Below are 18,964 nucleotides of genomic sequence, written 5' to 3'. Positions count from 1 at the left end.
TCTGACTTTCAGAAAATCATGGAATAGTTTGGGTTGGAAGAGACCTTAAAGAGTATGTAGTGTAACCTCCCAGCTGTGTGCAAGGACACCTGCTGCACTAGGTTGTATTGGATTTCTCAAAGTCCCTGTCCTGTGATATTTAGGGGCTGTGAGGGTGTAGTGACTTTTTGTTTACTGCTTCCGTTGCTTTGCTTAGTTTTTAGAGTGGAGAACTGAGCGAAGACTTGGCCATATCCCTTGAAAATCCAGCAGAGAACCCATATGTCATTGCCTCTATTTTCTGTAAACACTCGTTTTTGACCTTGTTAAAACGTATCTCTGCAGGCTTTCTTTGAAATGTTCTTAAACAGATCGTAATGGTAGCCGTTGTTACAAGCAAGAAACTGTTGGAGTCAACTGCCAAATCAGTGAAGTAGTCCTACGGGGATTCTCTAAGTGTGACTTGCTATGTCTACAGAGTTTATGAATTTTTATTTTTTAGAAAACTGAAAGTACTTAATATTTTAGTTGAATATTGCTGATTACATGCAGAAAAGTCCTTTGAGTGCATTCCTGAATGCTCCAGAAAAAGGTAAGAGACAGCTGTTAATTTTGTCCTCTGTGGATAAGGTAAACTGCAACCTTCTCTAGTTCAGTGTTGCTGAAATTGTAATGCTGTACATCAGTGTAGGGTCTGTCTCAGAAATACCTTATGAAGAATGGTAGAAATACCTCAGCACAGGCTTGGTTTCACTGACAAAGTATCTTAGTAAAGAAAGTCAGAACGGGCAAACCATTCAGCTTGCAGTTGGAAGAGATGTGGTTTTGTATGAACTTTGCTGAGTGACCACAATGTTCTTCTGGGTCTCAGCCTCCAGCCTTTGAAATGAGAGCAAATCCTTTTGACAAGGAATGTTGAGAGGTATAGTTTATTTAACAAAGTTGCTAACATTTTCTAGAGTCTCACAGATGACCGAAGCCAGTGCCCTGCACATTCCTGGGTGCTTCCATTGTTTACATGTATGAGGTTGTCTGTATTTCAGTGGCTACATAGTTTGTTCTCCTTATCCAAATATTGATGTTTTTCTGTTGCCTTGTATCTTCTGTTACAGCGACCAGCAGGAGGAAACCAGTGCTTTCTGTCAGCATGCAGAATTTGGCATTCTGACTTAACATACCACGTATACCTGTACACAGTGAGCGTGAAAGGTTCTGGGTTCAGAGAGTTCAGTTTTGATACTTTACTTGAACTGGGATGAGTTGACATAGGGGATACAAGTAAATGGAGAGGTTAATTCTTTTTAGGGAGCAGCAAATTCTGTAGAATCTTAGCTGCTGATTTAAAAATGGAAGTCTTCCAGAGTGGCTGTATTTCAGACAGTACTGCACTTTCTCATAGTGCCCTGCTTACTGGTTTATGATTTTCTAACTAATTTCTAACAACTGCAGCTGACTGGTTGTTAGAATCAATGCAGTAAAATGCATTAATCTTAGTGGAAAATATGCCTGGTGATGTTCAACTGCCTGATTAGGAAGATTAAATCTGGATGCTTTTCTGTTGATAGCTCTTAATTGTGGCCTGGACTTTCTGGCAACTCTTTCGCTTCACTTTCTTCTGTGTGAAATATGATAGCCTGAGTTAGTGGTAAAATTTTCCACCCAAGTAAGCTAGGAATGATTCAGCTGGAGTGTCCATGGGAGCTGATTCAAGTTTTTGTTACTGACATTCTGTTTCGGAATCAGAAATGTCTTTCATTTAATCATTGAGTTTATTTTATTTGAACTCTGTTTGGCTCTTGCACGTCAAGTTGGTGCGTTGAAGGTGAGCTAAGCTGAGACTGCTTCTATTGCATTAATGAAGAGTGAGATTGACTGTTAGCTTGCTAAACCTCTGCAGTAGTTGTAATAACCTCCTCAACCATTGCAGCCAGTTTCTTAACGAAGGACGTGGTTTTCCTTTACGTATTCTATCTTTACTGTCCTTGGCTTCTGGGCATGCTGTTACAAGTCCACATAATGTTGCATGCAGAACGAACTGCTGTCAAGCTCTGTGTTTGAGATGGAGAAATTGTGATACTGGTCTGCATTTAATCTGAGCAGGAAGTCTAAAAATCATTTCTGCATGCAAATTCACTTTCACTTTTTTTATTTTTGCATTTGGGGCTTTTAGGAGTGAAGCCTTGTTGCAAGAAACATGACAGACTTATAACTCCACTGACCTTTAAAGTGTTATGCATAAATGAGTGGTGGTTCCCCTTAGCAACAGCTGAGTGATCAGCCCCAACTTCACTGAAGTGGGGAAGCTCTCCTAATTTAGTTTAGTACCCTTCACTTAAGTGTAATAGACTGATACTTCTTTATAAAATAGAACTTATTCATGTTTTAGAAATAGCATTGTACTCTGTGCTAATTACATTGTGACTATATAATTATAGTAAAATAATCTTATATTTATCTTAAGATAACTTTAGAATACCTAAACTCTCAATTTTTGGTTTGAATTACTGGATCTAATTTAATGTAATTAGTCTCTGCTGTGTTTTTAATTAGCATGTACTAGTGCTTTCCTGAAAGCTTACAATCTAATTTTATCTAAGTCACTCTGCTTGAAGGAAAAAAAAAAAAAAAAAAAAGAATAAAAGGGTAGTGACTTACTCTCATTTTTTCTGGCTATGTGTTTATATTACCCTTCCATCTTAAAATCCTATATATATATAGCATATATATATATTATTTTTTTTCTAAGACCTTCAACTTTTCAATAACACCAAATGAAATACCCTAAAAGAATATAAAAGCAGTAAAACTGAACCTAGTTAGTCCAGGCAGTGAGAAACAAATGAGAATGTCTTGCCTGCTCTGTTGCTTTACCCTCAAGCGTGTTCTGTGTGATCCTGTGCTACTGCCGTGTTAGTGTGCCCATGCATAGTGCCTGGTAACTGCTTTGGGCTGACCAGAGGCTCAGTCTGCAACCTAAGGTGTTCATTTTCAGAATGAATACACTAAAAATACTTTCCCTCCATTGTCATACAAATTCTTCTTCTGTCAATTTGGTAGGAATTTGTAATATTGTGTACTCCTTGTCACCTCTCACGGTATGTTTTTTAGTGCAGAAGAGGCATGTATACCCAGAAGCCTTATTAGCTGTAAGAAGGTGCTCTGCTCAGAGCTGAGCAGAATCATCAGTAATAGTTCATGCCCCAAACCTGTGAGTGGCAACACTGGAACGTTTGTGTTGCTGCAGATAATATTAAGGACACGTGTAGTGGTGCGAGCAGCTGTTTGTATTCTCATGGGCAGAGGTAAAATAGAGAAGCAAAAGAGCTGTTGTTGTGTGAGATGCTATAGCCTGCACCTGTTTTCTGTAGTGGGACGTTGCTCCTCTGCTCATATCGTACTTACAGCTCAGTTCTTCATTTGCAAAGGGAGGAATTAGTCTGTTCCTACCAGATAAAAGGTTGAGAGATGCATTGAGTCAACAAATTGACTTAAGATAATGTAATCCTTAGTAGAATGGTAGAATATCCTGAGTTGGAAATGACCCATGAGAATCATGGAGTTGAACTTCTGGCTCCACTCAGGACCACCAAAAATCCAAGCCTTGTCTCTGAATGTGTTTTCCAAATGCTCTTTGAACTCCAGCAGCTCAGTGTCCGGACAGCTGCACTGGGCAGCCTGTTCCATGCCTACCACCCTCTGGTGAAGATCCTTCTCCAAACCCCCATCCTGACCCTCTCCTGACACAGCTCCATGCTGTTCCTTCTGGTCCTGTTGTCCCCTGAGAGCAGAGCTCAGCACTGCCCCTCTGCTCACCTCATGAGGAGCTGCTGTTGCCACGAGGTCTCCCCTCAGCTTCCTCTGCTCTGCGCTGAGCAAACCAAGGGATTCAGCCTCTCCCCAAACATCTGCCCTCTAGATCCTTTTCCATCTTTGTAGCCCTCCTTTAGAAATTCTCTGCTAATTTTATGCTCTCCTTTTTTTTTTTTTCCCCTCTGGACTTGTAATTAGCGCAGGTGGCCAGACATAAGCTATCAAGTCCACTATCAAGTTCAACAAGTGATTGGATATTTTATTGCCTTCTGCATAGTTAGTGCTGTTGAATGTGCTTTTGTTCATGTGCATGGTTTTGGAAAGTAATTGGAGGACTGATAATTGATGCTTTATAGCCAGCAAACAGGAATTCTGAGTGCTTATCACTGAGCACAGCAAGCAGATCCGCTGTTATCGCTAAAAAGCTGCAGACTGCAAGGTATATCATTCTTCATGCTTGAGTAGAGACGGAAGGAGAAGTGGTGGACAGGAGTTCAGTTTACTCCTTTTAATTGTGTGGCTTTGCTGGAACATTCCTCCCCTTGTTACGAATACTCCATTAGTTCCTTGGCACCATGCCTAACCAGAACAAGGATCAAGTATGAAAAAATGTGCTAATATAAATGAAAAAAGTATCAAGACTAACAGCAAGTAGTAAATTCTTGTATCTTGTTCTTTTCCTCCTGTGATTACTCGGTGAGATGTTACCTGATATTGCCTGAATTTGGAGAGCAGTGCATTTTTAACAGGATCATTACATAAATGCATTGTGTGTGCATCAGGATTCTTTTCTTTCAGAATTATCTTGCAGAACACTTAGCACTGCAGTAGACATGTAATAGCAAGGTTATCGTTGCCTATTTCAGCTTTAATGTAGAAAGGGTTAAAAGGAGCTTGAAATTTCTGTAAAATCAGTTTTTTCATCATTTGGGCTTGCATTGTCTCATGATATATGAGTAACGTGTCTGCCTCCCAGCATACAAATATCCCCTAAATATATGCATTTTTAATATTCTGTCTGATTCAATCTTCACCTCTATCAGAGAAGAGTGCCAGGAAACCAGAAGTCATTTCAGTTGTGTATCCACAATAACATTTCTAGCAGTTAATAAAGAATACCTGGTATTTCTTTATTGGGAGTTGTTGAAGGACAGATAGGGGAGAACAGTGGAGTTAGTTTCCCTTTTCTGATGTAAAGTATTGCTGAAAAACTATAGAGTAAATGTTGCTTTTGTACTGGTATTTAACTGAGAACCAAGAAGGGCCTTTCAAAAATATTAGTCTTTGTAGCAATTATGGCAGGTTACTTTGATCCTCCTAGCTTTAAGCTTTTGTTCCTAAAAGGTAACTAGTATGTGACAGATTGCAGAAAGTGAACTCAGAGGTCATGAAGGCTGCACTCCTAATCCATTTGTTTTTCCTAGTACTACTGAAAGAAAACATTTTCAGAGTAAGTAGACTTTCCTAGGACAGGTTTCCTATTTTTTGTTTCTTTTAAGATGGAGAGCCAAATAAGTTTTAGTTCAAGCGAGGCTCGTTAAATTATTTTCTTGTGAAATTTTCTAGTACTTGATTGCTGGATACAAGATCCCTGTGTGTTTTATTTCCAAAGGAAAAAAAAAAAACATTTTTCACTAGATTGCCTTTATGTTACCTCTGGTCTATAGACAATACTTCAGTTTGTAAAGTGACATCTATTGTGAACACAGTGAACCTCACATTCACCATATTAACCAATGCCACAATTGTTTTGTGCTGATGCTTTCTGCAGCACATTCAGCTCTAGGCTGAAGCCCTACCAGCATCTGCCTTTCTTCTCACTCTCCTTGCAGAATCCAGGTGTTACTCTTCTGGCACCAGCAGGACAGTCCTCCCCTTGGCTCCCTGGTCAGTGGTGTTCTTCCAACCATCTGCCAGCAGATAATCTTTCCACTGGGTGGGATCAGTAAATCATGGATGGCAGTGAATGGAAGGAGCATGCTTCTATCTCTTGCACAGGATGGAACATGAAGGAGAGATCGTCCTTCTCTCTGTTCATCTTGTGCTTTCTATCTAGCTGTCATGTGAGAGGACTCCTGACACTTTCCTGTTCTCATTTTCCTGAGTCCCACTGTCTCTGTGAGTTTTAACGTTTTCTCAGTGCTTTGGTTATTTGATAGTTCTCGCCATCAACACGAGATTCAGCCATGACCAGTCAGTGCTCTTATGCGCACACCACAGCCTGTAAATAAAGGGAAAGTAGGCAAAGGGTAAAAGCTGGTTCCTCTTTTTGGGCTCGGTGTAGTTTGCTATATAGGTGGTGACTGTGTGCTTTTGAAAGACTTGTTGTAATTCTAGATGCAGTGGTGACAATGGTGCCATTTTTTATACTCAGAAAACCCAAAGACCTGCCTCAGTATAGGAGATGAGGTTATCTGGAGTTCTTTATATCCTCATACAGCCGTGCATCTGAGCAGGCTGCTGTAATGTCAATTTCTGCACTGTGTTAGAGACTGCAGCACACAATGGTTTGCAGGGATAAAACTGCATTCTGTTCATTAACTGAAGATGTCACAGTCAGATTTGCCATTTAGAGTGCTGTACATACTGACTGTTACAATAAGTCTCTGCATGATGTATAAAGGTCAAAGAAACTAGATTATTTATTAAGTGCTGGATATATTCCAAATTATGATTAAGGAAAGCACATTTTGAAGCAGTGGACTTTAATTGCCAGGGACTGAGGCTTCATAAATATGGAGAAAAAGTTAGAGCAAGTATTTCTGATAGAATGGAGCACGATATGCTCTTTGGTTTTTCAGGTAGATTTGTCTGTTTTTTTTCTGCATGTCCTCTTTTGTTGACATCTGGCAATTAATGTTTTATGATCTTTAAATGAAGGAAAAAAGTAATAGGAACTGATTATGTCCTGGAGTAACTCTTCTGTGTATCATAATTTATATGTTTCTAATTTCCTTGTTGTATTGTCAGTTAGACTGAAATGTTTAGTGGTAAATTCTGATTTAAACTTTAATCTGATGAGGAATTCTCAAGAAATTGATTGTGTGTGTGTATAAGACTTCAGGGTAGGCTGGAAGAATACTGGGGAGGGGCAGAGAATAAAATATATGACAGGATTCTCTGAAAGGAATTGATGTGGCATGTGATTCATTCCAGTAAGTGCCAAGCAATTCTGAAATTCCCACCTTTGATTTACAAGGGCCTGAGTACATCTGCAATTTGTCTGGAGTAGAGGAGATTAACCCCGTTTCTTCTTCCAGTGCACTTGCTTGAACTTGTGCATTGTTCACAACAGTAAAAGCTGTTTGAAGAATGTAGTTTACTTTTTTTTTCCTTTTCATTATTATTACATTTCTTTACCTCTCACTATTCTACAGAGTTATTATAAAGTCAACATTACATATCTTTCTGTTTTTACTGTTTGTATGGGATGTTTCTGAAGAGTCTTGATCTTATCTATTAAAAAAACCCGAATAAATAGAGGAAGAAAAAGAAAACAACAGAAATTTTAGCATGAACTATTTAACTGCTTCCTAAGGTTTTAATCTTTCCAGGGTTTTATAACTTGCTACTGCTCTTTGGATTACCTGCTTTGCAGTATGCCTCTTTCACTGAAGGAGAAATTGGCCTGAGTGCGTTTATTGTTTGTCTTACTGTATGCTAAATTAGTATTTAGTGTCAAGCACTGTGTGGTTAAAGTTTTACTTTGCTTTGTCAGTGAGTCAATTGTATTTCCACTACAGTGCTGGTTTTCATAGGCGTTGTTGACATAGTGATTTATGAACTTCCTGTTTTTAAATTTTATATACAGAGAACTCTGCCTGGATATGAGGTGCTGAGGGGAAGAAGAGCATCACGCCTGGCTGCTCGCCTTGCCCATTTGACTGTACATAATGGAGACCAAGGAAGAGAAAAAGGAAAGAAGACAAGGCTATTTTGCTCGGTAAGGTTACAGGTTTTATTCCAGTACTGATTAAAATACAAAACTCCTCACTGTGCCTTTTCACAAGGCTTAAAAATGTTTAAATTACGCTTTAAAATCAATCCAGGGCTGCATTATGCATCCAAAGAGTGCTTTTATTGCCATTCCTCAGTGCTGGAATAACGATTTGCTCCCTTGAGGTGGTGGAGTTGAATTGTAGTTGTTCCTTATAACAGAAAACTATCCCTGGGTATTCAACTGTAATGTGCATACAATTTGAGCTTCCACCATCCAGTTTTGGGGAGTATTTATAAAAATAAATGCATCTAAAACAAAATGTCTAAGACTAAAGCTTATTTGGCTTCAGATAAAGGACAGATTTGGTATTACCTCCTAGGAAAGGGTGAGCTACGAAAGGCAGCATCATATAGTATATAGCGACCCTAGGCTTCATCATCTGTATGAATACAAGCAATGCTTATTCAGTCAGTATTTTTTTTTTTTCTTATCATTCGGAGTTAATTATCAATGATAGGTGGGTAATTATCAAAGATGGGTGGGTTTTTAATTGATGATAATTTTCTGAAAACTCTTCTTCATTAATTTAGTATGTCTGTAGCAATCTCTGAGCTTTGATGTGCAATAATAACTAATGCTTGTTTACTGCTATAGGAATAGGAGGAGTGAGAAAACTAGTATAAAAACATCTTTGATTAAGGCATACTTTCTGCACTATTGAAATGAAAACCATATATGCTCTCTATAACAAATAGCTGTTAGTAAAACTTCTCTGAACCAGCAGTCTAAGTGCATTTCAGATGCATGTTTGTCACACCCGCTTGAAGTAGTAGTGTGGAGAAAAGTTGCAGCTCTGATTAACTGCTCTTCAGGTGGTGTGTAATGGTGGCTAAAGAGTGAAGGATTACAGTGAAGAACATCTGCTAATTTCAGGTAACTTGCTTTCCATTTGGAGAAGTGCAGTTATGTTGATATTGAAACATTTTGATTTATGATGTTGAGAAATAAAATTAAATGTCAGCTATAGCAGAGGATATGTTGAATAAGGTAAAACATCTGAAGAGGTTGCATAATGAATCGAGTAATTTCTTGCTGAAGAAGGTGTGATTTTTCAAGAGTAAGGTGCTTTAGCATTGAAAAGAATGTTTTGAGTTCTTTCTAAATGCTGTCTGCTAAACAAACTGGAACTGCCACAAGAGGCTTTTAGCAAAGTCTTCCTTGACATTTTATTTAACTTGTTTTGCAGCTTTCCTGTGTTATTCTCCTTCCTGCTGCTATCTCTTCTAAATTTTCATGGAGCAGTTTGTCCTAAGTGGGTAGAAAATCTTAAGCAAGGATCAAAAAGACCTGAAATCAGTTTTGAGTTCTACCACTTACCTACAATGTAACCTTGGGGCGGTCATCTTTTTTCCCCTCCTGCTCTGCATCTTTGTCCTTTACATAGGTTATAGGCCATTAAATAAAGGTTCTGTTCTAAGCCAACCTGTGCGTAATTTCTACAAGACCTCTAACATAGACCCTCAAATTACATTCTTATATAAATTTAAATAGGAACTTAAATAGGTCAGAAGGCAGTGTGCCCAGCTTACATTTGCATACATTGTCTATGGGTGCAGTCTGGAGCAGAAGCAGAACGGAATTTGCATGTCAGTGATTTTAATGTAGCATGTTTCCTCTAGGAAGCAGGTGTCATGTAAAACATCTTGCTTTACATGATATCCCATGTAAATGTCATGGGAGTACATCATTAATAGGTGGCTAATACTGCCTTTAATACAAAAGCAGTTCTAACAAGGCAGTTAATTGTGTTTTTTGTTGCTGTTTTGTTTTTTAAGCTTTAGCTTTTACTTAATGTAGGCAAAAGTTCCAAACTTAGGTGCCCAATATTGGCTTACCTAAATAATTTAATCAGGTGTATACTTCAGTGTTGTTGTCAGTTTTGGTAGTTCATTAGCTTAGAATCTGTGGACATCTGCTCTGTCCTTGTGTTTGAGTACATTAATTTAATAGTTCTGATCCTAGGTTCAGATTATTTTGCGTGCTACTTGAAGTTTTACTACCAGCTTGAGCTCACATTTATTAAGCCAAGAGCAACCTTAGAGGATACAGAACACATGCATTCCTCTACTTCCATTACCGCTTTTAAATTATTTTGTGAGCCTAGGAAAACAGTAGTACTTTCAAAGTCTAAATATATGTACAATAAATATTCTTACAGGGAGGACTGCCTGTCTTTGATCTTGATCCTGTTGTGATCTGCCTAAGAGCAGTTCTTCATGGGAGAATAGGCCAGTGCTTAACAAAGCAGAGAATGGAAAATGTTAGACGTTTTCTTGTTGAAAGGAAAAACTGTGTTCTGTGTCAAGAGGTTGAGGGAAAGGGCTCTGCACCACCATGGGTTGAGGAAAGTGATTCTTCTTATATCCTGCTTAGAAAGGAAAATACTCATATGTAGTGCTGCTGAAGTAAAATATTTACAGTAAACCTATGGGCTATGTTCATGAATCTATACAGATTTAAGTAGGAAACTTTGCTCACTGATATGGGAGGAAACATGATATTAACAAGGACAAAAGCATTAACTAGGCAATGGGAGATGATTGTATCTTCTGGAATTTTACTTTAAACCAATGTTTGTTAATCCATGTTTAAACCAACAAATCTCTTAAGCCTTGGCTACCTGAAATCAGAGTTCTCTGATGGCAGAGCAAGGTAGTGTGTGAGTCTGAATAGCAGAACAGGCACTAGCCTCTCTGCCCTGCCAGCACCTCAAGGGGCCCGACTTCCTATCAGAAGGCAGCTTTTAGTCTTCAAGCTGGTGTAGCAGTGACTCTTACAAGAAAGCTGTTGACAGGGGTAATGGTCAATGTCTTGATGGATTAAACTAACAAGTGTTGGAAAGATTCAACTTGAGAACCCCAAAATAATTGATGTGGTTAGTGTAGCAGTGGTAATGTGGTGACAAACTATCTCCTAGATCGCTAGAAGGGAAGTGAGATGAACATGAAGTAACTGTCTGCATCGCTCTCCCCTCAATTCAGTGCTAAGGTTAAGTTTGTTTAAGCATCAGTCCTTTGAAATAGTTAAACTTCCTTTACAGAAGAGATCTTTGCAGCTATTGTATCTTTTCTCTACAGATCTTCATGCTGTCAGTGCTTCAGTATTTCCCTGTAGCCAAACAACAGTTCTTAGAGGTCTCCACCTCTCCTCCAGGAAAGTGATGCTGCAATAAAGCCCTCAGCATTCTTTTTTTTTTTTTTTCCTGCTTACCATTTACCTGTTGTTTGTTGTGGTAGAGGCCTTACACTTTTTGCCATACTTTTTGGCAAGAAATAAAGCAAGTAACTTTTCAAACAGAAGTCTTCACAAAACTTTTTAAAGACTAATTTAGATTCCTTATGCAGATAAGATGTTACAGCTCGTAGGAGTTAAACAGGCAAGAAGTTGAAATATGAGAGTATCATGCAAGCATAAATTTATCTTATGCAATGGGTCCTTATTTGAGACTGCTACTCCTACTGAAAGACCATTCTCTGTAGTTTGAAGAAATAAGAAAGAAGGCTTGTTTTCGGGCTCTTCTGTTTACTTCTGTGCCATTAGCTTCTAAATGGACCAATATTTTTACAGCTCTTGCAAAGAACTGTCTCCTCTTATGCCAAAGTCTTTCCTGGTATTCAGCCAGACAGAAAATAAATGGTACAATGTAATATGGGTTTGCAATGGCAACTTGTATGTATTAAGTCCCTGCACTGCTGTTGCTTGCCTGTGACACTTGTTTCTTTTAACTGTAGTTATGTGCCCTTGAACCTTGATACAGCTTGCAGTTCTCTTCTGTACCTGCTTCTCTTGTCTCTCTGCCATTTGCTCTTACAAAATGGTGAACCTCTGTTTTTCCCTGCCTGCTTTGTAGGGTTAAGGTCAGAAGTATATAATTTCATCTGTAGGATGTGCACGTAGGTGATTTGGGAATTATATTATTTAACAGTCTAAATAAAGTATGTAAGTTAGAAACTGGCAGCGATATGAATACTTTAGTTTCGGGTAATCCAGGTTTTGTTGTGGTAAGTACAGTCTGAAAGCAGTAAGTTTAACAAAGTATCTGTTACAGTAGCAGAGCTAGAAGGGCTATGGTGTTGTACCTTCTGAAAGGCAGAAGTACCATTAGTACAAAGAAACAGAGCAGACTTCCCTCCCCACCTCCCCCCTCACCAACTTTGTATCCCTTGATATATTCATTATCACTGTTGCCTATAGAAACCTAGTTCTGTTTCTGTCAGGAACAGTTTTTTAAGACAAATTTAAAATGAATAACTAGTAAAAATGTAACTTAATTTTAGAAAGAAATGACTAAAATCAGAATTGTAGGAGTTGGAAGGAACCTTTGGAAGTCCTCCAGTCCTACCTCTCAGCTCAGGCAGTCTGACATAAGTGACACGCCATGTGGACAGAGTTGCGTTAAGTTGATAAACTGCAAGACTGAATGTACAGTTTAAGGCTAGAGTTGCTTTGCACTTGCTGCTCTGTGTTAATGATGGATTTGGATAAGAGGTTCCAGGAGATGACAAATCATGAGGAAAGCACTTTGAGATGCTTTCTAAATTATGTGTGACAGGGTTGATTTTCTTAGTTTTAAATTTTCTAAATTTCTTAGCCATTCTTGCTGTGAGTTAGCTTTTTCTGTACCTTGTGTGATTTGCCATCACTGTGTCAAGGAGCTCTCAACTACCTTTTTTATCAGAGAACAACAAATAAATGGTTTATTTGGGGGGAAAAAAGCATGTGCTTTTGTTTGAGTTTATGCTTCCCTTGTTAGCATCATTCTGTATAAACAAACAAACAAAAGCCTCCCAAAAATCAACTGTGTAAATATCTGAGACATTTTCCAAAGCCCATCTGAGTAAGCAGAGATTCCATTTATCTCCAGGTAGCTAGTACTCAATCAGAGCCTGAAGGTAGTCATGCAACCTGATATTCATCTCATGTTGCCTTATGATGTGAGAATATGTAAGGAAAAGAACGAAGCTCACGACGCTTAAATTTCATTTAGATTCTTGACTTAGATATCTGAATTTGAATTGTGCAAGTTAAGATTTGTACATTAAAATCAAGGTTTGCAAAGATTATAAATGTCATGTTTACAACCTAACCTGAGCTTAACTTCATTGTTTGTTACAGTAGAAATCACTATTGCATTGCTGCTGAAAAAGAGCTTGGGTTTGGAAGGATGGCTGGAGAAGAAATTGCATATGTTCATGGTTTTCTTGTTGGCGAGGCTCGTTATGTCCACACGGCACTCTTCAAATGCTGGGTGCTCCTCAGATTGCTGTATTGCCTGCAATTGTCTCCTTGCAGTTCTTGTTTTCTTGAGCCAAAGTGATGCTGTTTATTCAGGTTTCCCTTTGCATCCATAGTTTATTCTTTGCTTTTCGAAGAAGTTTCCACACATTGTTCTTAAAACAAAGCATCGTGGAGGTTTATCTTGGGTGTGAAGAATATTCAAGTCAAGATCCTGGAGACATTTATTTATTTATTTATTTATTTGCTTGAGGAAACAATGCTTAATTTCAGCTCATCTGTCTAGTGGAAATTTCTTAACTTTGATTCCAGATGTACAAACGTTTCTTCATAATCCTTTCACTGAATTTAAAAACGGTATTGCATTTTACACCCATTGTTTTGTCCATTGAAGAAACATGCTTTTGAAGAAAAGCTGAAGATATTCCTCCTTCACATTTGGAGGTGCAAGGATATTTTTTGCTCTGTTATTTAGAAGTGTATATGTGGGATAGTTGAATTGATGTGTTGGCTGCTGGGAGAAGCCATAAAAATAATTTTCTGAAACATACAGTATTACACTGTCTTCCCTTGCTTAGAATGGAGGGGTTTCAGTGTTCTTAGCAAACTTTCTGCCTGCTGCTGGCTATTAGCATTTCATCAGTCTTTTGTGACTGCTGTAGCTTTCAGATGTTAAAGAATGTCTAGAATTCCACACACATCGGCATGAAAAGACATTGAATACAGGTTTTATGGGAGGGTGTTGAGATCCCTTTGATGCTTGAGAGACATCTGCTGCTCATATTTCTTACTGCAGAGGTAAAAGTACATGGAAGTTTTTATTGTAGGTATAAACCTGAAACAGTGAGAAACAGGGAGAAGATTGTATCTTTTCTGAAGTATGTTGTGGAATGTGATAATTTGCAGGGGAAGAATGTGTTGGATGCCTGCTTAGCTTCAGAAATGTTTACTTGCTTCATGTTGCTGCTGTTTTCTGAACTTTGAGGGTTTTATATCAGCAGTCTTGTAACTCTGCATTGCAGAATGAGAGTCAGTGGAAAAACAGCCTTAATTATTGCCCTCTACTTAGCCTGTGAATCACAGAACTATTCTCTATTTGAGTTCCTCCTTTGGGAGGTTTAAACAACACAGTGGTTTGTGCAGTCTTGGTTCCTTTCAATCCTTTTGTCCTCAAGAGTAATAGAGTCATCTATGATCAAAGAAAGGTTTTGTTTTTGGCTAACAGAGGTTAGAGAAAGTATCTATTGTGACTGAAATGTTTCTTCTGGGGTTTTCAAAACTTTCCAATACCAGAAGTGCTATTTATAGAGGTGCAAAGCTTGTTTAAGACTTGTGTAGTTTATCTCTTACCCGTTCATTTCTGTGTGTGATTTGAAACTGGGGAATAGTGTGTGTTCTGTATAAGGACTTTGTGTTTTCTTTTTTTGTTGTTCTGTTTGTTTTTCTTTTAGGAAAGAGAAGAAAGGGAGGTATTCTGCATTATAGGCCTCAAGGAAATACGAACATCATGAATAAGAGAGATTGCATTTGTTCAATCTTAAGGCATGCTTTCTTGCAGTGAAAATTCTAAAATTGTTGCTGTAGGAACTGTACAAAGTTAGTTTTTTAGGCAGCAAGTATTCGATGTCCTTATATTTGCTTTTCCCAAGAGGACTTTTGGGTGCTTCTTACCAGCCTTTACAAAGAAACTATTAAAAAAAAAAAACTATTTGAAAACAGAAACTGATTTAGTCTCCTTTTTTTAGAACATAAGTGGTTATGTGATAGATCTTTTGATGTAGGAGTCTGTACAGTTTTGATAAGAATTGCTATTTATGTAGTCATAGTGTATTTTGTCTTTCTCTCCTTCCTTTCCGTAATTGTCTGCAGTGCATGGAGGGCATGTGGGAGAGGCCTCAGGCACCCTCCCTTTTTGCTCTTGGACAGATTTAAGGAGGTAGCATCCTAAAGGCTTTAGAAATATGGTAGTCCTCTAGGTAGCTGAGATTGAGGCTTTTTATTTGTGTCTGTAAGAGACTGATACAATTACCTGTCATTACTGTATTGTTTCTATAGTGTCTACATAAACGATCTTGTCCTGTCAGCCTCTGAGAAGGATATTCTCTTCTGCTCTTAGGACCTACTGTGTACAGTTCTCCTTAATCCCAGTGACTAAACCTGTCTGAAAGCTGGTGGAATTCTGATGCTAATACCTGACAGATCGTCACCAAAAACCCATAGTGAGCTCCAGCTGCCACTGAAAGAAGTGATCCCATACAACCCTCTGGTTTTCCTGGGTCTCCTTGCACCGTTTGGGAGCTGCTGGGGAGTGAGTGCCCCTTCCAGGAGCAGCCACACTGCTCCTGGCACAGAGGCAGTTACATGGCACAGAGACATACAGCTAAGGGGGTCCCTGGCGGTACAGATTTTTCTTGGTGGTGCTTTTAATCATCTTCTGCTTGTGCAGAAGGAAATCCCAGCTGTCCTACCACCTTGTGATGGCAGCCCTGATGAGCTCTCATGCTTGGTGCCAGGTGGCAGGTGGGATGTAGAGTATTTTGAGAAGATTAGAGTCAGCATCTTGAGATATGTCAGAATTTCCTTGGATTGTGTTTTTAGTGAAATGATGCCTGCAGGGGTCTGCATTTCAACAGAGACAGGTTCCTGATGGCTGTAGGTTCTCAATGGTTCCAGGCTAGTGTGTTCCCATGCCTTTAGGATTAAGCCAGCTTGCAGACTGAATTCAGAAGAGATTATGAGAGGTAGGTTGTCAGTGTAGGTTTGTGGGGTTTTTTTTGTCTTACACTCCAGTCTAGGCAGGGATTGTTTCCTGGGGTCATCTGAAGTTTAAGCATATCTGTTAACTGTACTTTAAGTCTTGAATGTTCTACTGCTGAGGTCTGTGGGGATGTTGTTGTTGTTGTTGTTGTTGTTCATTTATGTAGGAGAAAATCTCATGGAGGGCAACAGAATTGGTTAGGAATTTGATGGGAGGGAGAGAATTACCCTGATGCTTGAAAACTTCTGTAATGCAAATGAGCCATAAATCAGCTAGCTAACTGATCTTCAGAAAATCATATCTCTGAAACAAAATTTCTGCGTACCCAGGATCTGTGTTGGAAAGACAAGGTTTCCTCTGGAGCTCAGTGGTTGCTGTGAGAACTGCTTCCTGCAGCATTCATTTTAGACGTGCTGCCAAACCCCCTTGGGTTTCTTGTCCCTTTGGGTTTGTTGTTTTGTTTTGTTGTGTGGTTTGTTGGTTTATTTGTTTGTTTTTTCAATCTTGAGTGTCTTAAGCTGTAGATGATGACTCTAGTCAGATGAAGTGTTGCATTTGAGCCATTTTATGCATATGAAGAGTCATGCTGTTAGGTTTACAGGACAGTGGAAGTCGCTTGTAGGAACAGAGCTGAAGTCAGGTTGGTCGGAGTGTATCCTGCTCCCAGCTGAGGAGGGATGGGGCAAAGTGGGGATGGAAGTGGGACATTACAAAGCACCCAGCTTACCTGGTTTCTGCCAGCCCTTTCTTCTATAAGGCCATTGTCTTTGAAGACAGTGGAGGTGAAGATAGCTGGTCTGCTTGCTCTCTGGGGAGGAGGTAGCACTTGTTGCTGAACCTTACCCACCCAGTGGCCTTGCTGTGGCCTGGGTGTATATAGCTGTCATTTTCACTTATGAAAAAACCATTCTTACAGACAGTATTATTTTAATAATTAAGTATTATTTAAAGATTATATTTAAATATTATATTTAATTATTAAGTATTATTTTAAGTATGTTTCTTACAAACAGTATTATTAAAGCTGTAAGTTCCCTTTTTTCCCCACCTATTACCTGAGTATTTTTCTGAACTTTTATCCATATGTCAGGAGCTACCATATACTTGCATGTTTCCTCTCCTGTGCTGAGCATTGGTTGGAACTGTTTTTAGGAAGCCAGTTAAGCTGTTCAACTTGTTAAATAGGTTGCAAGTTGTTTGAGAACAAAGATTGCAAACATAGAACCGAGACACACAAAATCCACTCTGAGAAGTGTTTTCTTCTCTTCCCCACTGATACTGCAAAAGCAGTGTCACAGTTTTTCTTGCATTCTACCACAGTGAAAGCTACACTTCTCAGCTCTCACAACACAAATGGAGCTTTCTCATCATCAGAGTGCTTCTTCTGGATAAGTGGGGAGAAGTTACTATATCTATATCAGTGTTCCTGTCCAGAGCTTGGCTGGATATCACGTAGAGTGTTTTGTTTCTTTTCTGGTGGCTTCTTTTTGCTGATCTCTGGTTGATACTGCAACAGCAAGGCTCTCATTTGATAAGCCCTGCAGTCTGGGCAGAGCACTGGTAAACTGGCACTGCTGCTTCATGGGGCAGCCTTATCTTCTCTTTTGGACTTTTCCTTTGCCTGTTGATACAGATGTTAGCACAACCACGTGGGGATATGATGGGGATGTGTGTGTGGGAGGGTGGGGGGAGTTGTTATGAGTTTTGAGAAGTTAGTTATGTACTGGCATTTCTGGAATGTTATTTTTAATTTCTCAGATCTAGTCCCCATGAAGCTGGAACAGACATTTGTGTGTGAGAATGAGGACAACTCTCGGGGACAGAAATAATGATGGACAGACAGGGAGGCTCCTTCCTTGGCTGACAGAAGTAGCTTAAAATCTTTCTTGAGCTGATTCTCCTTTTCCTTGAACTGTATGGTGCCCATCCTGAAGCACAGGAGCTTGCTGTGCTTTGTACTGTGTATCAGTGCACTTGCTGTGCTTTATTGCTTACAGTGGCTGGTTAAGGATACTTAAAAATGAACATTTAGAGGGCAAAAAATCTCAGTGATGTGTGCATGCAGTGATTCTTGACGAATGTGCACATGAGTATACAGGCTTCTAATAGTTTGTGGTGATAGGTACATACTGAGGAAAAGGCTGTATCCCTATTACTGTGTTCTTATCCCCTCACAGACTCTGCCATGATGAATTGTCACAATTGCTTTTTGTACCTGTTTATGTCTCAAGCTAACACAGTGTGTCTAAACTATTTATTTTTAGCTGCTTTTCGCTTTATATGGCAGTATTACTTGAAGCAATTTAACTTGATGCTCTCGGTGCTTGCTGTTTATATAAAATGCTAAAATAACATGCTAAGTTTTTCTTCCTGAGTTGGATTCTAGTTACGTTATTGTGACATTGCATGTGTTGCATTAGAATTCTTTCCTGTGGATTTTGCTCTAAGTGATCATTGTTTTTTGTTTGCTGTTTTACTGCTTCATGGTAAATGTCTATTGCTGTTGTAGTCACTGAGCTTTAAATTTCTTTCTGACTTTTCAGTCCATTTAATCAAAACTAAAACTAGCTTTATATGTTCAGGGAAGTTTAGCTAGCACTTACTTGATCTGATAAAATGGATGAATAGTGATGATTATATAGAGCAGCACACGTCCTGATAAGTCCCCTTGTATCCTGTCTTCCTCTTTCTTGTTTTGTGACATTTTCAATTTTTGTACTTTATTTCCCTGTTTTAGTTAATTATTACTTTCAAAGGGACTTTCTTTTTGTCTCATGGAAGTTGAGTTTATTCAAGTGTTTAACTGAAGTGGGGAGGGACGAGTTTATCAAAGTTTTGAGGAGAAATTGAAATGTATTTTAACCAGTCTTATTGCCACATGCCTTGTACTCATAAAACTGTTGTGATTATTTGATATTGTGTGACTTTCCTGTGCAGAGACTGTGCATCTTCCCCTGAAATATCATAGAATCCTTAGAGTTGGACAGGACGGACAGGACCTTTGAATGCCATCTAGTCCAACTCCCCTGCAATGAACAGGAACATCACAGTTAGATCAGGTTGCCCATGGCCTGGTACAGTGTTGCCTTGAAAGTCTCCAGGGTTGGGGCATCAACGACATCACTGGTCAACCTGTTTCAGTGCCTCAGCACACTCACTGTAAAAGACTTTTCCTTATGTCC

The 18,964-nt window shown here is 39.0% G+C and overlaps 2 protein-coding genes across 7 annotated transcripts in view; both read left to right on the top strand.

Annotated features, from left to right (window-relative positions):
- NCOA7 (nuclear receptor coactivator 7) overlaps positions 1-18,964 on the top strand; it is a 76,565-nt gene that overhangs the window by 9,356 nt on the left and 48,245 nt on the right. For 5 of the 6 annotated variants that reach the window (XM_065734207.1, XM_065734222.1, XM_065734192.1 and 2 more), the window contains exon 2: positions 7,601-7,732. In XM_065734207.1, coding sequence (XP_065590279.1) covers positions 7,683-7,732 — 50 coding nt within the window. In that variant the 5' untranslated portion in view covers positions 7,601-7,682. Of the gene's footprint in view, positions 1-7,600; positions 7,733-16,417; positions 16,423-18,964 lie in introns of those variants that run through there. The other variant, XM_065734229.1, reaches the window with a different exon arrangement.
- The window catches only part of TPD52L1 (TPD52 like 1), a 327,044-nt gene that overhangs the window by 268,171 nt on the left and 39,909 nt on the right, over positions 1-18,964 (top strand). The window lies entirely within an intron of this gene.

Source organism: Cyrtonyx montezumae, unplaced genomic scaffold (assembly GCF_038088225.1).
Source record: "Cyrtonyx montezumae isolate F1298 unplaced genomic scaffold, pur_monq_1.0 scaffold_0, whole genome shotgun sequence".
Taxonomy (NCBI): domain Eukaryota; kingdom Metazoa; phylum Chordata; class Aves; order Galliformes; family Odontophoridae; genus Cyrtonyx; species Cyrtonyx montezumae.
This window is presented reverse-complemented; position numbering and strand designations above follow the sequence as displayed.